The 18,955-nt window shown below is 37.0% G+C and overlaps 1 protein-coding gene across 16 annotated transcripts in view; it reads left to right on the top strand.

Annotated features, from left to right (window-relative positions):
• The window catches only part of ATE1 (arginyltransferase 1), a 266,317-nt gene that overhangs the window by 56,034 nt on the left and 191,328 nt on the right, over window positions 1–18,955 (top strand). For all 16 annotated transcript variants that reach the window (XM_074382989.1, XM_010332267.3, XM_003922136.3 and 13 more), the window contains 2 exons: window positions 9,702–9,883; window positions 14,332–14,431. In XM_074382989.1, the coding sequence (XP_074239090.1) occupies window positions 9,702–9,883; window positions 14,332–14,431 (282 nt within the window). The remainder of the gene's footprint in view (window positions 1–9,701; window positions 9,884–14,331; window positions 14,432–18,955) is intronic.

Here is an 18,955-nt window from a genome sequence, read left to right as displayed (position 1 = left end):
ATCTGTACTCTCTGAATCTAAAATAAAAGTTGAAATTTAAAAAAAAAAAAGTGAAGAAAACAATTTAAAAAAGTGGTTAAAATAAATTTTATGTATGTTTTACTATAAATAAAAAATGTTTAAGCAATATTTATCAGAATTATAATTCAATTTAGTTGAACACAAACTTACATTTTTCAAAATCTTCAGCATGACAGAGCTACGATGTTAGCTTTTTTGATCAGTAAACCATTGAGTAGTTTTGAAAGTTGAGTTGAACTCTTCTCGTTAGAAACCAACCCTATGTAGGCATCCTTCATTTTGTTACACTTCGTTGCACTTCTCAGAAACAGCGTTTATTACAGATGGAAGGTTTGTGACCATCCTATGTTGAGTAAGTCTGTTGGTGCCATTTTTCCAACACCATTTTTTGGCATTGAAATATTTTTAAATTAACATATATGTAGTATATTTAGACATGCTATTGAACACTTAATAGTGTAAACAGTATTCATCAGAAAACCAAAAAATTTACGTGATTTGCCTTACTGTGATAGTTACTTTATTGCAGTGGTCTGGAACAAAACCCATAGTACCTGCAGGGTATACCTATATAATTATTATTATTATTATTATTATTATATTTTTGCAACAGAGTCTGGCTCTGTCACCCAGGCTGGAGTGCAGTAGCGTGATCTCGGCTCACTGCAGCCTCTTCCTCCTAGGTTCAAGCAATTCTCCTGCCTCAGCCTCCTGAGTAGCTGGTATTATAGGCACCTGCCACCATACCCAGCTAATTTTTGTGTATTTAGTAGAGACCGGTTTTTTTCATGTAGCCAGGCTGGTCTCCAACTCCTGCCCTCAAGTGTTCTGCTTGCCTTAGCCTCTCAAAGTGCTGGGATTACCAGATGTGAGCCACTGCACCTGGCCAGGTATGCGTATATTATTTTTTAAATCCACTCACGTGTTATACTTAATACTAATAATTATGAGAAAAGACAAAACTTTTTTCCCACTCAAACCAAACATTTTAAACTGGCTTGGCTTATCCAAAGATTTACCGTAGTTATGTATACTTGGATTCTTTTTTTTTTTTTTTGAGACATAGTTTTGCTCATGTTGCCCAGGCTGGAGTGTAATGGCATGATCTCGGCTCACTGCAGTCTTTGCCTCCTGGGTTCAAACGATTCTCCTGCCTCAGCCTCCTAAGTAGCTGGTGTTACAGGCACTCACCACCACACCTGGCTAATTTTTATATTTTTAGTAGAGACCAGGGTTTCACCATGTTGGCCAGGCTGGTCTCGAACTCCTGACCTTAGGTGATTTGCCTACCTCAGCTTCCCAAACTGCTGGGATTACAGGTGTGAGCCACTGCACCTGGCCTATACTTGGATTCTTAAAAATGTTTCTGAGCTAGCAGTTTCTGTCACAAGTTTCTTTAGTTTCTGTGAATGTGGAGAATATACATGCTTTTTCATCTCTGTAAATCAGTTTTACAGAGCTCTTCTGTTTAAGAGCTGTGATTTATTAATACCCTCTGGAGGCAGAATATTTCATACATAATGAGAGTGAAGGCTTTTCTGAATTACAGATGCTCAAACATGTAGAAGGCTCTTCACCTCAGTTCTACAACTTTAGCTATGGATCACAAGCAAAGACAGAAACTCATCGTTTCAGATCTCACAGGAGTGATTGAACTTACAAATATCCAAACAGACAAACAAAAAGACTAACAAACCAGATTCTCTGTCATCCATCCAACAGAGGCCATGAACGAAATCTACCTATTACTGTTGCAGTCTAGCCAGTGCACCACAACATTTCAGTCTTGTTGTCTGAGGTGGTACCTGGAGTTCTTTGTCTCACAACCAAGAAAATTAAGGAGCATGAACACAGAGTGAGGTTGTAGTGAAAGTTTCATAAGCAAAAGAAAAAAGCTCTCTGTAGGAGAGAGGGGGCCTGAGAGAGGGTTGCCATTTTTATAGTTGAATACAAAAGCTTTTATAAGAAACACCTGTCATCTCTGTAGCTGTTTGTGTAACTTTTTAAATCTGTGAAGCTGTCTGTGTAACTCCCCCTATCTGTGCAGCTGTGGGCATGTCTTTAGGCAAGCACAAAGTGCAGCTTCTCTTGGTTGTGCAACTGTGGGTTGCTTTGGGTAAGGTCCCCCACTCCCCATGCAAGTTCCAATGGAGCCCACCGTGTATATGCCTGAAAAGGGGAAGAAACTTTTTCCTGGGAGGCCGAAGATTACACCAGAACAAAGGCTTGTATGTTAGGCCTTGTTTCCTTATCTGTGCAGCTGTAGCCTGAGTTTTCCCGACTGCTCTATTTGTGCCTGTGGTTTGATTTTTTCAGACTGTTTTTTGTGTTTGAAGGAATTTTACCAAGGACCCATCCTACTGTCTGCCTGACCAGCTTATTTTCCTTTCTCAGTACTGCCGTCTTTGGGGATAGTATATTGGTCATGAGTGAACCAGAAACACAAAGGCACAAACTTAGTAGAGAAGGAGAAAAATACATAGAGAAACAGTTAGCAAAGGTAGAGCTTTATTGCTGCATGGACATCTCTTTGGGAGCCAAGAAAAGATGTGTTAGGCTTAACAGACTGTAAGGTGTGTTTCTCATTTACTGAGCTCCATCAGGTCCACTTTAGCTTCTCAGTGGATGACCTCCAGAAATGCTGACTATAATTTTTAAAAGGCAAAGTTGTGACCTTCATGCAGCTAGAGGATGAACACATGCCAAATATTGACTCAATTAGTGCAAAACCAGTAAGGCATTAAAACTGGTACAAAGAGCATATTGAGAGAGATGCATGCGATTTAATAGGAGATTGAGATGAGATTGCTGGATTAGATAAAAACAACTGGTTATTGCCTTACATGGTGGCAAACTGTAACCTTTGGGGTCCTTTCCATGAATAGAAATCTACAAGTTGACTTCTGCACCTGTGGAGTTGTAAAATGACTCAGTCAAAAGAAAATCAAGCCTAGAGCTTCACTGAAAGAATACTCGGTGCTACAGTGTCAGTGTTTGTATTCCCCCAAAATTTATATGTTAGAACCTAATACTCAGTGTCCTAGTATTCTAAGAGGTGAGGCCTTTTGCAAAGTGATTATGTTATACATGCTCTGCCCTAAATAATGGGATTATGTGCCCTTATTAAAGTAGTTGAAAATTGCTACCGTCCCCAACTATTATGTGAGGACACAGAAGGCACCATTTGTGTGTAACAAACCCTCACCAGACACTGAATCTGTTTGTGCTTTGAACTTGCACTTTTCGGCCTTGAGAACTGTGCACAGTAAATTTCTATTGTTTATAAAATGCCTAGTCTAAGGTATCTTGTTGTAGCAGCCTGGATAGACTAAGACACCCAATAATCTATTTTCAGATAATCTTTCTACCATCTTTTTTTTTTTTTTTTTTTTTGAGATGGAGTTTTGCTCTTGTTTGGCCAGGTTGGAGTGCAGTGGTGCAATCTCAGCTCATTGCAACCTCTGCCTCCCAGATTCAAGTGATTCTTCTGCCTCAGCCTCCTGAGTAGCTGCGTTGCAGGTATCCGTCACTGTGCCCAGCTAATTTTTTGTATTTTCAGTAGAGGTGGGGTTTCGCCATGTTGGGCAGGCTGGTCTCAAACTTTTGACCTCAGGTAATCTGCCCACCTTGGTCTCCCAAAATGCTGGGATTACAGGTGTGAGCCATGGCACCTGGCTTTTTTTTTTTTTTTTTTTTCAATTAGCAGTGATAGTTGAGTATTCCTTATCTGTTCTATTCAGTAATTACATGTTAAGTAGTCTTTATCTGAAATGCCTGGAAGCAAAGTATTTTGGATTTTTTCAGATTTTGGAATATTTGGATTAAACTTAACTGATTGAGCGTCCCAAGCCTGGAAATCTAAACTCTGAAATGCTCCAATGAACATTTCCTTTGAACATCATGTCAGTGTTCAAAAAGTTTCTGATTATGGAACATTTGGATCTTGGATTTTGGGTTTGGGATGCTTGACCTAAACTGGTAATTCTTCAATTTAGTTTTTAAAAACTCTTTTGATTTTGATTTTAACATTGATGCATGTTTATCTAAAAATATGGAAAATAGATAAAAGAATTTAAAAATTATTCATAATTGCTCTTGATAATATTAAATTTATTTTCCCCTGTCTTTAGTGTCTAATTGTCTGCCAGAAAATTAGGAATCTGTTGCACTTGATTTTTAAATCACTTAACTATGTGATATTTTAACAGCATTACCAGTTGCATTTTCCAAATTAAGTTTATTATTTATTCATTTCTTAACTGTAGGCTATTACTTAAAATTTCTTAAATTTAGTTTTTGGTGTTTTAAAGAAATCATAGATTTTGAAGCCACCGCGGCTTAGCACATCTTTGTGTTTCTATTACCTAACTATGTTTTTGAGACATAGTCTTGCTCTGTCATTCAGGCTGGAGTGCAGTGGTGCAATTTCAGCTCACTATAATCCTCACCCCCCAGGTTCAAGCAATTCTCCTGCCTCAGCCTTCCAAGTAGCTGGGATTACAGGCACCTGCCACCACACCCAGCTAATTTTTGTATTTTCAGTTAAGAAGGGGTTTTACCATGTTGGTAAAACCATGCTGGTCTTAAACTCCTGACCTCAAGTGATCTCTCTGCTTCTGCCTCCCAAAGTGGTGTGTTTTTGTTTTTCAAGCTTTGGTGAAGTGTTTCATGAAACTGTTAAAAACAAAAAACAAAAAAGCAAAACAGTTGCAGGAATAAGTTATTTTAACACAATGCAGACTTCGTGTCAGGTGCCTGAAAGGATTACCTTTGCGCGTCCATTAACTGTTACTTACTAAAAATTTGAGACATTATTTGTCTAATGATAGATTTTTGTATTGTATAGGTACAATGTGGGAGAGGTATTTTCAGCTGCTTTGGAAGAGCGGAGAATTCAGGCTCTGCTCTCTTAAAGCCGCTGAGGACTTTGAGTCTTCCTACCTTTGAACCTCCTAGTAAATCCCCTCAGATACTGACCTGATGCCTGGCGTATGATTCTCCAGTCTCCTGTTCTTTTGAGCCTTAACAGTGTTTTGGGGATAAATTAGGTACATGGAAGCAGGTGGGTGAAGAGACAGGTATACTTTATTAGAGTAAATATGTACCCATTTTGGGAGCAGTTTGGCCGGAAGCCAGAATTAGCCTATTAATACTGATGTCATTTCAACACAGTGCCTTTGGTATTGTACCACATTGCTCATTAATCACAGAAGTCATTCCTTCCCTCCCAACATTTAAGGTGGTTTTTCTTTTGTATAGGTAGAAGTGAGCTTTATTTTTTTTCTTGTTATCAGCTAAATCCTTGAAATTGAGGAACTTCTGAAAAATTACTTTGTTAATTAATTCTTTCACATATCCAAAGTATGCAAAACTGCAGACTGGTAAAGATAAACCACTAAATATTGCTAATCACATGACAGATTTATGTATGAGGAAATTAAAGATAACCGCTGTTTAAATAACTTTGCTATTAAGTTAGCTACTGATGTAATTTTGTAGATGTGATCTATTAGGATGTGCTATTCAGACCCCTGAAAACCAAAAGCAAAAACTGACCTAAACATTTTATAGTCTGGAAAGTTTCTTTATTTACATATTGTTGTTTCTCACAACTAATGACAGTTGAGACTGACCAGTAGTATGATTTCTGTTTTAAAAATGCAGACATTGAAACTTTAATTTTTTATGTTTTGAAACAGGGTCTCGCTCTGTTGCCCAGGCTGGAGTGCAGTGGCATGATCTTGCCTCACTGCAACCTCTGCCTCCCAGGCTCAAGCGATCCTCCCACCTCAGCATCCAGAGTAGCTGGGAGTACAGGCCTGTGCTACCACACCTAGCTAATATTTTGTGTTTTTAGTAGAGACGGGGTTTTGTCATGTTAGCAGGCTGGTCTCAAACTCTTGAACTTAATTGATCTGCCCGCGTCAGCCTCCCAAAGTGCTGAGGTTATGGCTGTGAGCCACCACACCCCGCCTAGACACTGAAACTCTTAAAAGAAGCTAAATTACTGTCTTACCTAGTTCAAACAGGCAGAAAAGTATACAATGGAGTTAAGGCTCAAATCCAGATCTTTTGACTTTGAATCCTGTAACCTGCTCCCTTTCTATTTGCTGCATACAGTTGGCAGGCTCCTCTTCTACCTGTATTTTCAAAGTAGATGCATATCAGTGATTCTCAAAAGTGTGGCCTGGTAATGCCAGGGGTCCCTGAGTCCCTTTCAGAGGGTTCTCAAGGTCAGAATTATTTAATCATACCAAGACATGACCTTTTTGACTAAGGTTTAGGGAAATACAACAGTCCCACATTTTGAAGTAGAATTCTCAAGGCAGTAAATAGGGAATGGTAAGTGAGTTAAGGAGGCTTCTCTGGGAATGGATGTCTGAGCCTCCTGGAAAACTAAGTGAAGGTACTGTCTGTCGTAAGATCTAGTTGGGGTGGGGGTGGTAGAGGAGAGAATAGAGAGTTGGAGGATACCCCTCTCTTCAGTGGGCTAAATAATTTGTATGTGTGTATTGTTTAGTGTGGTAGTTTTGTGGTATTATCTCGTTTTAATTTGCAATTCCCTAATGGTAAGTGATGTTGAGCATCTTTTCATATGTTCATCTGTTTTTGTACATCTTGGGTGAGGTCTCTGTTCAGATCATTTGCCCCTTCTCCTCCATTTAAAAAAAATAGACAGGGTCTTGCTCCGTTGCCTAGGCTTAAGTGCAGTGGCACGATCTTAGTTCACTGCAGCCTTGAACTCCTGGGCTCAGGGGATCCTCCCACCTTGGCCTCCCAAAGCATTGGGATTATGGGCATGAGTCACCACACCTGATCTTTTGCCTGCTTTTTAATTGGGTGGTTTGTGTTCTTATTGTTGAGTTTTAAAAGTCTTTGTATATTTTGGATACCAGTTCTTTATCAGATGTCTTTTACAAGATTTTCTCCCAGTCTGTGACTTGAGTTTTTATTTTAACAATGTTTTTCACAGACCAGAAATTTTCAATTTTAATAAAGTACAACTTAGCAGCTTTTTGTTCGTGAGTTGTGCATTTGGTGTTTTATCTAAAAACTCATTGACAAACCTAAGTTCACCTAGATTTTCTTTTATATTCTCATCTAGAAGTTTTATAGTTTCTCATTTTACATTTAGGTTTATGATCCATTTTGAGTTAATTTTTGTGAAAGGTGTAAGGTCTGTGTCTGGATTCTTTTTTTTTTTTGCATGTGGATGTCTGGTTTTTACAGCACCATTTATTGTAAAGAGTATTCTTTCTCTCTTGCATTGCCTTTACTGCTTTGTCAAAGCTTTGTCAAAGATCATTTGACTTTGTGTCTATTTTATCTTATTGACCTATGTCTGTTCTTTCACGAATACCACTCTATCTTGATTATTATAGATTTATAGTAAGTGTTGACATTGGAAAGTGTCAGTCATCCAACTTTTTTCTTCCTCAGTATTGGGTTGGCTAGTCTAAGTCTTCTTTTTTTTTTTTTTGTCTCTACGTAAACTTTAGCATCAATGTTTTGATAGCTGCAAGATAGCTTGCTGAGATTTCAATTGTGATTGCATTAAACGTATGTCTCAACTTAGGAAAAACTGAAGTCATGACAATGTTGTCTTCTATTCCATGCATGCATACTATTTTTCTAATTTTTTAGGTCTTTGATTCCTTTGGTCAGTTTTGTAGTTTTTTGCATATAGGTTCTGTATATATTTTGTTTGATTTATAACTAAGCATTTAATTTTTTGTGGTATTGCAAATGGTATGTATTCTTAATTTCAAATTCCAGTCATTGTTGGTATGTGGAAAAGCAACTGACTTTTGTATATTACTCTTCTGAAATCTTGCTATAACTGCTTATTTCTGTTTTTTTGTTATTGCTTATTTTTGTTTGTTTTAATTACCTGTCATGTTATCTATAAAGAAAGACAGGCTTTTCCTCCTTCTCAGTCTGCATACTTTTTATTTCCTTATTGCACAAGCTAAGATTTCCAATATGTTTTCTAGGAGTGATGAGAGAGGATATCCTTACCTTGTTCTTTCTTACTAGTAAGTATGATGTTAGCTGTGGGTTTTCGAATATATGTTATTTAGCCAGTTGAGAAAACCTTCCTCTGTTCCTAGTTTGTTAAGAGTGATTAGTCATGAATAGGTATTGGGTTTTGCCAGTAATGTTTCTTGCATCAGTTGATTTGATCATATGATACTTCTTTTGGCCTATTGATGTGGTGAATTACATTAATTGTTCATTAATTACTTTTTTAAAAATTGCTTTTCTAATGTCAAGCCAGCCTTGCATACCTGGAATAAATTTCTCTGGTTCATGGTATAAGTCTTTTTATATATTGTTGGATTTGATTTGCTAATAATTTGTTTAGGATTTTTGCATCTGTGTTTGTAAGAGATACTGATTTGTAAATGTTTTTTTCTTGATTTTTTTTTTGCTTGGTTTTGGTGTTACTCAACCTGTTCTCATCTTTCTTTATTCTCTTCTAGCTTTTATTCATACATATTTTCTGATTTTAGCTGTGTGAAAATGATGTACAAGTAGTGTTTTATTTGTTCACTTGAATTAGTAATCTCTAACATCCATTCAGTCTCCAGTAAAGCCTGTTTTATGCTGCTTGATACTTTTCTTTATATGGTTTTCATTTAAGACCAGTTATATTTTAAATGTTGAATTTTATAATGAGAAATATCATTTAACTAACTATATTTACAGGAAGGTGATTATGCTCTGAAATCTCTAGATTTTTCCTGTGAAGTTATAGTTAAATTAAGATACTAATGAAGAAAAACTTTGTTTTCCTTTAGCTAATAAGGAGAAGTGTCATAGTCCTTTGTACTTACGCAGTAACTCTTACCTAGAAAAAATAATGGGATTGTGTACCTTCTCAGAGCTGAGGCACTCACTGAACAGGCTTGACTGGCAGTATCTCACCCCACCCTTTTCTTGTATGTTCCTCATATTTTTCTCATACATTTTTTTCCTAACCTTTTTGTGAGATAGAAGAACATAGTTTTTATTTTTTTATTTCTTTTTATTTTATTTCAGTAGGTTTTTGGGGAACAGGTGTTGTTTGGATAAATTCTTTAGTAGTGATTTCTGAGATTTTGGTACACGTATCACCCAAGCAGTGTACACTGTACTCAGTGTGTAGTCTTTTATCCCTCACCCCCCTGCGCCCTTCCCTTTACGTCTCCAAAGTTCATTGTGTCATCCTTACGTTTTTGTGTCCTCACGGCTTAGCTCCCTCTTGCAAGTCAGAATATATGATATTTGGTTTTCTATTCTTGGGTTACTTTACTTAGAATAATGGTCTCCAACTCCTTCCAGGTTGCTGAGAATACCATTATTTTATTCCTTTTTATGGCTGAGTAGTATAGAAATGGAAGAACATAGTTTAATAGTGATTTTCTTCCCTTGTAAAATGTTATGTTTCCTACTGTCAAGCACTAAGTACATTGAAGAAAACATAATTTGATTTCTTTTTTTGAATTTTGTATTTAGTCAGTATTTCTACGATGAAAAAGTTTTGCAGCTTAACATAGAGTGTGACTAAGGATGATGATGGAAGCAAAGAGGAAAGTTTAGGACTTACTAACCTGAGGAAAATGAAAGTATATTAATTGTGAGATTATTTTGATGTTTAAAAAATGGCTGTTTGTGTTTGTGCCTCTGCTTTTTCTTAGGCAGAGACTCCCCCTAATGGGCCAGATTGTGGCTATGGCTCGTTTCACCAGCAGTACTGGCTTGACGGAAAGATCATTGCTGTGGGGGTGATTGACATCCTCCCAAACTGTGTATCATCTGTGTATTTGTACTATGATCCTGATTATTCGTTTTTGTCTTTGGGCGTCTACTCTGCACTACGGTAAGATGGTTTTTTGCCAGTATTGTAGTGGGTTATATAGAACTTCAAATAATTACTCATTTGATTATATTTAATTATGTAACAGTAGAAGTCCTATTTGACAGTGTATTATAATAATTTGTTGCTGGTCTCTTAAGTAGAATATATGCTACTATATTATAGGTGTTCTATATGAGAGTTAAATACTACTATAGAATATATAATTATGTATAATTTATAATTTTCATTTAAGAACAATTAGTATATTTAAAATCATTGAATTTTAAAATGAATTTTAAAATTTAACTAGTATTTACAGGAAATATATATTATATAACTAGTCATTTCATTGTATATATAATATACAGTTGTATATAAACTAGTGATTTAACTAGTTGTATTTATAGGAAATAAATATTATGTATAACTAGTATCTATAATATATAGTAGTTTTTACTGTTTTTAGAAGATATTACCTTTAGAACTGATGCCAGTGCCTGATGGTGATTCTCTAGCTATTTTTTTTTGAAACAGGGTCTCGCTCTGTTGCTAGGCTGGAGTTCAGTGGCATGATCTCGGCTCACTGCAGCCTCTGCCTCCCAGGTTCATGCAATTCTCCTGACTCAGCTTCCCAAGTAGCTGGGATTATGGATGCACACCAGCACGCCCGACTAATTTTTGTATTTTTAGTAGAGATGGGGTTTCACCACGTTGGCCAGGATGGTCTCAATCTCTTGACCTTGTGATCTGCCTGCCTTGGCCTCCCAAAGTGCTGGGATTACAGGCATGAGCCTGGCCAATTCTCTAGCTTTTTAAGGTATCCATGTATTTAAGAAGTCATTGTATTTGTGGGTAGCTTTCTTTGTTTATACATTTATTTATGCTCCCCATCAGAACTACTTATATTCCTTAAGTGTTATATTACTTATATTCTTGTCATCACTAGTTTCTACTTTCTTTTTTCTTTTTCAAATGAGATGGGGTCTTGCTATGCTGCCCAGGTTGGTCTTGAACTCCTGGGCTCAAGTGATTCTCCTTCCTCAGCCTTTCAGGTAGCTGGAATTGCAGGCTTGCACCACTGCATTCAGCTTTATATTTTTTTTTTACTATTAATTAAAAGTTAAATTAATGTGGTATAAATGAATTAAAGTAATAGGAGTCTACTGGAAGAAATATACGTGTATACAGAACAGGCCTGGGGAATCCCTGGTGGTCTGCTTGAATTTATGACCCTCATCAAAAGATAATTTCCATCGCTGGAAATATATGTATGCAGCACAAGACATTTTTAGTGGTGAGAAGATTAGAGTCATATTCTAGTTTTCTGTATTTATTTCTGTTTGTGTGTATATGTGGCAGAGGAGGGAAGGAGGGTTGGAAACAATTTTTCTTTTGTTTGGGGGCTTGAGTCTTTTTCTCACTCTTTACTATCGTGTCATACTTTTTTCATTTCTCAGACTTCATGTCTGATGGTCACATTTTCATGTCATAGTAAAATGTACTACCAGATTATTTTATTTTTTCTGTACGTGCTTTTCTATGAATATAAAAGTTGAAATTTTTCTTTAACTTAGAAATTTAATATTGAAAAAAATCTGGTCCACAATTGATTTTGTATGTGTGTTTCAGTGGTCCACAATACCAACTTCTTCGTTTTAGCGTTTTCAACTTGACTTTTTCCTTAATGCCAATTTATTACAAATCCACAATTACATAATATTTATAATGGAGCTCTGTAACAGTCTTTTATTCTAATGTATTTAATCACATTTTTGTATAAAGTAGTTTAAAAATACTTATGGCTGTTGGTGCTCTCATTGAAATTGAAACTGATAATTTAAAGCATTCATGTTTTATAACTTTAGATTTTACAATTATTATATAACTTCAGAAGTTTTTTTTTTCAGAAAAGATACATTTTCTTTATGCCCAAATCAGTCAAAACTTTCAAATAATTGCTAGTTGTGTGTGTGTGTGTGTGTGTGTGTGTGTGTGTGTGTGTGTTTTATCACTTTACAATGTGTTATAGATTTTTTCTAGACTTCTCAGATGGATTTTTAAGGGTGAGATTTATTTATACATAATAAGCTGTGGCCTATGTATGAAATACTTCATGGTTCAGTAAACTGAGAGAAGATTTAGATATTGAGATGGCAAATAATTAATTCCCAGCAAAATTAGCAAGAGTTATCATTGATCGCCTAGTATATCCCTGCAAACACTAGAGCTGGAGAGCTGTGAAGGAGCCGAAGAGGAGCCTGAGGTCATGAAAGGTTTGCCAGTTGAGAATGGCATGGTTGAAACTGCTCTGCAGTCTTGTCACTTCCTTTTGGTGCTCTTGAGAATAGGAATTGAGGAGTTTATGGAAAAGGAAAGGCAGCCACGAGACTGACATCTTGAAGCAAAACTGGAGAAAGTAGGTTAGCAGTTGTTAATTCCATTATTGGTTTTAATGCATTTTGGTGACACCTTTCCCCTCAATTTCTTAAGTTTCTTAAGCAGTCCAACAATCAATATAGTTTTATGTTTTTAGATTTTCTATAATCTAGCCTGTAGATTTTTATTTTTATTAATTTATTTTTGTAATCAGCATCTGCTTATCCATAGCCTGTAGATTTAAGAATTGTTTGAATTGGGGATCACGAGCATGGCATTTGTTTTCATATAAAATTTTAGATACTCCCTAGCACTGTGACAAAAATAAAATTGGTGGTGGGCATGAAGCCTGTTTTATATGGAGTGGTCAGGAAAGACCTCTATGAACAGGTGACATTTCAGAGGCAAAGGGTAGAAAAAAAGGAACCTGCCATGTAAATATCTGAGGGTAGGAAGAAGTTCAGGTGACTGGCAGCCAATCTTAGTGCCCTGAGGTGGCCAAGAGAAACAGAAAAGTCTTTTGGACTCGGGTGTAGGGAAGGACATAGAGAGCCTTCTGCAAGGGGCAGAGATGCAGGTAGAGTTGGTGAGAAGGAGGCAGGTGGAGTAGTGCTTGTAGGACATGGTGGGGAGGTTGAGTTTGATTTATATGTGGTGCCAACACACTGCTGGGATGGGGGATTGGGAGATCTGATTAATACTGTAAAAGACTACTTGGCCTGTTCTATGGAGAATATGGAGGGGCAATAGCAGAAACAGAAGAGCCAGTTGGGAGGCTGCTGCAGTCATTTAGGGGCACCATGATGGTGCTTGAACCAGAATATCTGAGGTGGAGGTGGTGAGAAGTGATCAGATTCAAGACATATTTTAGAGAGAAAGCCCCAAAGACCTGCTAATGGATTGCACGTGAGGATGAGAAGAAAAGAATTAAGGATGACCAGGGAGAGGTGATGAAATGAACTAAGGTGGGCAGGACCGGTGGAGTGGTACCAAGGCTGGGTGGGCCTTCTTGGAATTGGTGGTCTTATGTTTGCTTGTGTCAGTGCATTCTTTACTCAGTTTGAACCCTGAGAATGGATTGGTTCTGGAAATAGGATTTATTCTCTTAGAGGCTAATAATGTTTAACCTGGTTGGATTTAGGAATACTTTTAATTTAAAAATGAATTTTTATGGTAATAATTTTTCAAGGATTTAAAATTTGAGCTAGAAAAAAAATGCACAGAATATTGCATTACAAATACATTTCTTTAGAATTTTAAGCATTACTTGCTACTAAAAAAAGAAAAGAATACCTTCGAGAAACAAATAAAGAAAAAAACTACTTTCTCATACTTTAGAAATGTACTGAAGTTTTACTTGGCACTCTTATGTCAGTCATTTAGCTGGGCAAGTAGAATGAAATTCTTTGCCAAGATTTAAAACCACTTCATGCACAGGTGATACAGTGGAGATACTGACAACTTTTTACGTTCAAGTTATCTGGCTTATTCCAACAAATACAGAAAATGTGAAGTAGCATGGTATTTCCCGCTCTCTAGTTTTAGGGGAAATAAATATTAATGTTGTACCTAGATAAAGGAATGAGTTACGTGTCATATACAGCTGAAAGTGTTTGCATGTAAATGGTTATAATATTATTCCTGAAATGTGTTGGCTTTTGAGTTTTCTAGAATTTGCTGTACTGTTTTTAACCTGTTAAGCTCAGATTCTTTGAGAACCATAGGGCTTGATGAACAGTTAACAGGACACTGTAGGTGTAGGTCTCTTTCATTTTATGCTATTTGAATTTTAGATCAGCTACTTTGCCCAATAAAGTGTAAAACCTGAACTTAGATGCATTTGCTTAATATTATTTAGAGGGGTTTATTATTTCTTTAGTAAAAGTCATTGTATCGTGTTTTTTTTTTCTTTTCCTATACTCATTTTTGTCATGTACGTATAGTGTTTTAAAAGTCGTTTTTCTTTTAATATTTGTAATTTTTCGATAGCTTAATATCAGATTTTATCAAATGTTTATCATCAAATTACATAGATTTTGGAACATTAGAACCAGAGTTAACTGCCTTCAGCTTTCTTCTTTTTCTTTTGGCAGAGAAATTGCTTTTACTCGGCAACTCCACGAGAAAACTTCTCAGCTCAGCTATTATTATATGGGTTTCTACATTCATTCATGTCCCAAGATGAAATATAAGGTAAAGTTGATTTTCACATATATGTCTGTTTTTATTATAGAACAATGAATCTCTAATAAAATTTTTATCTCAGGGCACTGGATTTGAAGCTTTGAAGGAAGGACAAGTGGGTTAATAAGGAAATCTCTTTGCTGCCTCAGAAATTAAGCTTTCTGTAATGAGAACCACAGCCCCTCCTGCTCTTATAATCCACTGAATTATTGTGAGATTTAAGTATATTTCAGATTTCCCTTTAAAAAAACGTTTTATGACTCTTGTTAATGAAACCCTTTGATGTTTCCTAAGTATGAGTGGCCCACTGTAAAAACTGCAGAGTAAAGACCAGTGCAGAGGAGCAGACCACTGCCTTCCACCCACTGTGCTGGCAATAACCAAACACCTCTGCTTTCCTTAGAGTGAGGCTTTCAGCTCTGAAGATCCATGGATCTTCTACTTAAAACTTGAGGTCCAGGTGAAGATTAGGGGCATTTTACATAAAACAAGGGCATTCAGTGGTCTGGTCATTGGCCTACGAGGACATGGATTTTTTTTTTTTTTTTTTTTACTTTACAAGATGTGGAAGAGCAAAGAAAGGAGTAGCTCAAGAAAAGAGTAGGTAGGATGAAGAAGCACATTTCAAGGAGAAGAAGCAGTAAAAGAAAGGGTTAGAAGGGAAAGTACTGATGATGTGTTTTTAGCAAAAAGGGTAACCCAAAGGACTGTGCAGGACCCTGCGGCCGGGCTAAGGTATGTAGGCACCTGGGAGCCATCGACAGTTGCAGAGTAGAGCAGTGTAAATCGGAAAATACACATCTATCCATTCATAGACCTAGGACTTAATGGGGGTTGTAAAACATGCCAAATTAAAGAAAAAAGCGTAATTGAACCCCTTGTACCCATTACCCAGCTTTAGCAATTTTCATGCATTTCATCTATTCCTTCACTCTGTTTCCACCTCCACTCTCCCTTCAATTATTTTGGAGCAGGTCAAAAATATCACTTAATCTGTCAGTATTGTCGTATGTATTTCTAAAAGATAAGGGCATTTTGAAAACATAACCACGATCTCATCATTTACCTAGAAAGTATTAACAGTGTTTCTAAATATCACCTGATATCTAGTCAGTGTTCATATTTCCTAACTTTGTTATTGTCTCATAATCTTTTTACAGTCAATTTGTTTGACTTTAAGACCCAATAATGTTCATATATTATATTTGTGATGTGTCTCTTAAATCTCTTTAATTAATAAATTTCTCCCCCACCTTTTTCTTTCTTACAAAGGAATAATTCACAGGACTTGGTGATTAACTAAATTTGGGGATGATTATAATTCCAAAGCTTTGAGGTTAAGTACTGAATGGCTGGGGAGATGGTTCCATTGTCAGAAATTATGGACGCTGAAAGTAGGACTGGCTTTGAGAGAGAAAAGCACAGTGCCTTGCTGGTTTTACGTTGACAGTCCAGATAAGCTGACAAAGGTGTCCTGCTGGTGTTTGGAGTTTTTCTTTTGAGCTCATACTTAAGTGTACATTGTAGGAGGTAACCTCTGAATGTGCTTATCTTTAAGAACTTCTTTTATGCCTGAATTATTAATTGACTTGATAGGCCTTAACATATGTTCTGTACAGAAGGAAAAGCATGAGCATATTTCTGTTTGCCTTAAAATAATGATTTGGTTACATTTTTACTAGTATTTTATCCTTCTGGCTCATTTTTATCTGGTACTAGTTCTAAATTTGTTGAGAGCAGAAAACTCTAGTACTCAAGATATTTTTAATGTGTTTATGAGACTCAAAGAAAACTCAGGCTGTTCTTATATTAATCTTCCTTTAGTACATGACCCATTCAAATGAAATATTTTCTTTTTTCTTTTCTTTTTTTTTTTTTTGAGACGGAGTTTCGCTCTTGTTACCCAGGCTGGAGTGCAATGGCGCGATTTCGGCTCACCTCAACCTCCGCCTCCTGGGTTCAGGCAATTCTCCTGCCTCAGCCTCCTGAGTAGCTGGGATTACAGGCACGTGCCACCATGCCCAGCTAATTTTTTTGTATTTTTTTAGTAGAGACGGGGTTTCACCATGTTGACCAGGATGGTCTCGATCTCTCGACCTCGTGATCCACCCGCCTCGGCCTCCCAAAGTGTTGGGATTACAGGCTTGAGCCACCGCGCCCGGCTGAAATATTTTCATACCAGACTTAGGGACTTGCAGAGATTGCACTTTTATGTCTCATCTGTGATGGCTATTCTAGTTTCACAGCATTTCTTTTGAAAGTTTTTCATTATGCCTAAGCTAAATTCTAATTTGCTCTATATTTTAACCTGTTTTATTTTTTGTCATTCGTGGACATGTTGGCTATAGTTTCATCATCCTTTTCCTCTTCATGAAGACGTTTTGCTCACACCTTTGTTGACTCTAGTCTAGACTAAATATTTCATATTCTTTAGTCTCCTTCCTAGGTAGACCTCTGATTGGAAATTCAAGCCAGCCTTTATTTAGTTTTAAGTTAAGGATTTAAAAAATACTATGTGCTTCCAGTCTGCCTTAATTATATCCGATCCAAATCCATCAGAATTAAAGCTTCAAAATATTATTCATTTAATTCCATTTATATGAGTGGTACCCCTATGTCTACTTGCCTTCTGGTTTACTTCCTTCCTTTATCCAGGAAATAGTCATTCAGATCCTACTGGGAAATAACAGCCGTGAGCAATACAGGCAACATCCCTGGTCTCATGGAACTTCCATTCTAGCAGAGAAGCTAGTGGCAATAAAGAAGACAGATGTCAGATGGGATGAGTGCTGTGTGGTAGACATTAATTAACTGAGTGTGGCTGCTTTAGATTGTGTTGTCATCGTCTCTGAGGATGAATGTTTAGGCTAAGATTTGAATGTCACAAAGTCAGCCAATGGGAAGTTTTGGGGTCATTTCAGAAAGAGACTGAGGAAATAGTTTAGCACTGCCTAGCCTTTTAGTTGCTGCAGTTGTCAGTTTTGACTGTAGTTTATGGCCTGGAGAACATTTTCATAAGACCCATCGTTAGGCCATATTTTTAGAGATTTTAAGTAATTGATCTGGGATCAACTATGGGCATCAGATTTTTTTAATGCCCAAAGATTCTGATATGAAGTCAGACTAGATAATAACTGTAGCAAAATATTTTTTCACAGCTGAGAGCCTCTTGAGAAAAGAAAGCTTATTATTTCCCATTTTAAACTTTGCTGTTTTCTGTTTATTAAATCCAGAATTACTCCTATTGAAGAAACTCTTATCTTTGCCTTATCATCTGTGGCATAGAACATGAAATACTGACCAACCAGAGAATTCCCGTTTTTTTCCCCACTTGAGGTCTTTATCCATACGGTATTCTTGGTTTTTTTTTTTCCCTTCCCTTTGCCCCTCCCTCATGCTTGCAAATTCCCTGTCTACTGGGAAATGTCAACTCCAGGAATCTCTACTGGACTTAAGACTAGATTTCATCATTTACCTACCTACCCCGTAGTAGTTGACGTTTCTTCCCAGAACTAGTCTATCTCCTGTGCATACATTCCATGAGAATCTAATGACATTTAACTTCTCTTTTCCCAGGTAGCTAGAGTGTGCCTGCCCCGTAGTACGTGTTTAATGCTTAGTGTACATTTGTTGAACTAATAAATGAAATACTAATGCAGCGGGCCCAGGAGTATGTAGGATAGTGAGAAATGCCTTAATTTTTTAAACAAAGATTTGTTGAACACGAATGAGATGGCTTCTCCTTTACAAATAGGTTATAACTTAGTAACAGATACACAGTTCTAACAATGTGGTAGGTATTATGACTGAGTATCTTTGAGTATTGATAAATACTCTGATAACAAAGGGAGGTGGTGACACAGGAATGTGTAACAGCTTGGAGAAGTTGCTTAACTACATCTGGTCTCAGTTTTTGCAACTGTAAATGGGAATGATGTAGAAATTAGACAGGTTGTTATCTGTGTTTGAGTGTAGATTCAATCCAGTTGGGTAGGATTCATGAAATCATTACCTGAGCTTTTGTTGAGACCTGTCAAGGCTCTCTCTGTTTGTGTACTGATAACTGACATCCAAATTTCTGCATGCTTGCTCTTGTTATTAACCAAACTTCTTAGATTAGCTTAGATGCTGGGGAAAGGGAAAAGCATGCATTACTGGACACCAATACTGCCTCTCTGTGAAAGTTCCTGCAGTTGTGGACACTTGTCTTTTGCTTAGAGGCCAGTGGCACTGCATTAGTCCATTTTCATGCGCTGATAAAGACATACCTGAGAAGGGGAAGAAAAGGAGATTTAATTGGACTTACGTGGACTGGGGAGGCCTCATATTCGTAGTTTGAGGTGAAAGGCACTTCTTATGTGGCAGCAGCAAGAGAAAATGAGGAAGATGCAAAAGTGGAAACCCCTGATAAAACCATCATATCTCATGAGACTTAATTCCACAAGAATAGTATGGAGGGAACCGCCCCCATGATTCATATTATCTCCCACTAGGTCTCTCTCACAATATGTGCAAATTATGGGAGTACAATTC

Source organism: Saimiri boliviensis, chromosome 12 (assembly GCF_048565385.1).
Source record: "Saimiri boliviensis isolate mSaiBol1 chromosome 12, mSaiBol1.pri, whole genome shotgun sequence".
NCBI lineage: Eukaryota > Metazoa > Chordata > Mammalia > Primates > Cebidae > Saimiri > Saimiri boliviensis.
This window is presented reverse-complemented; position numbering and strand designations above follow the sequence as displayed.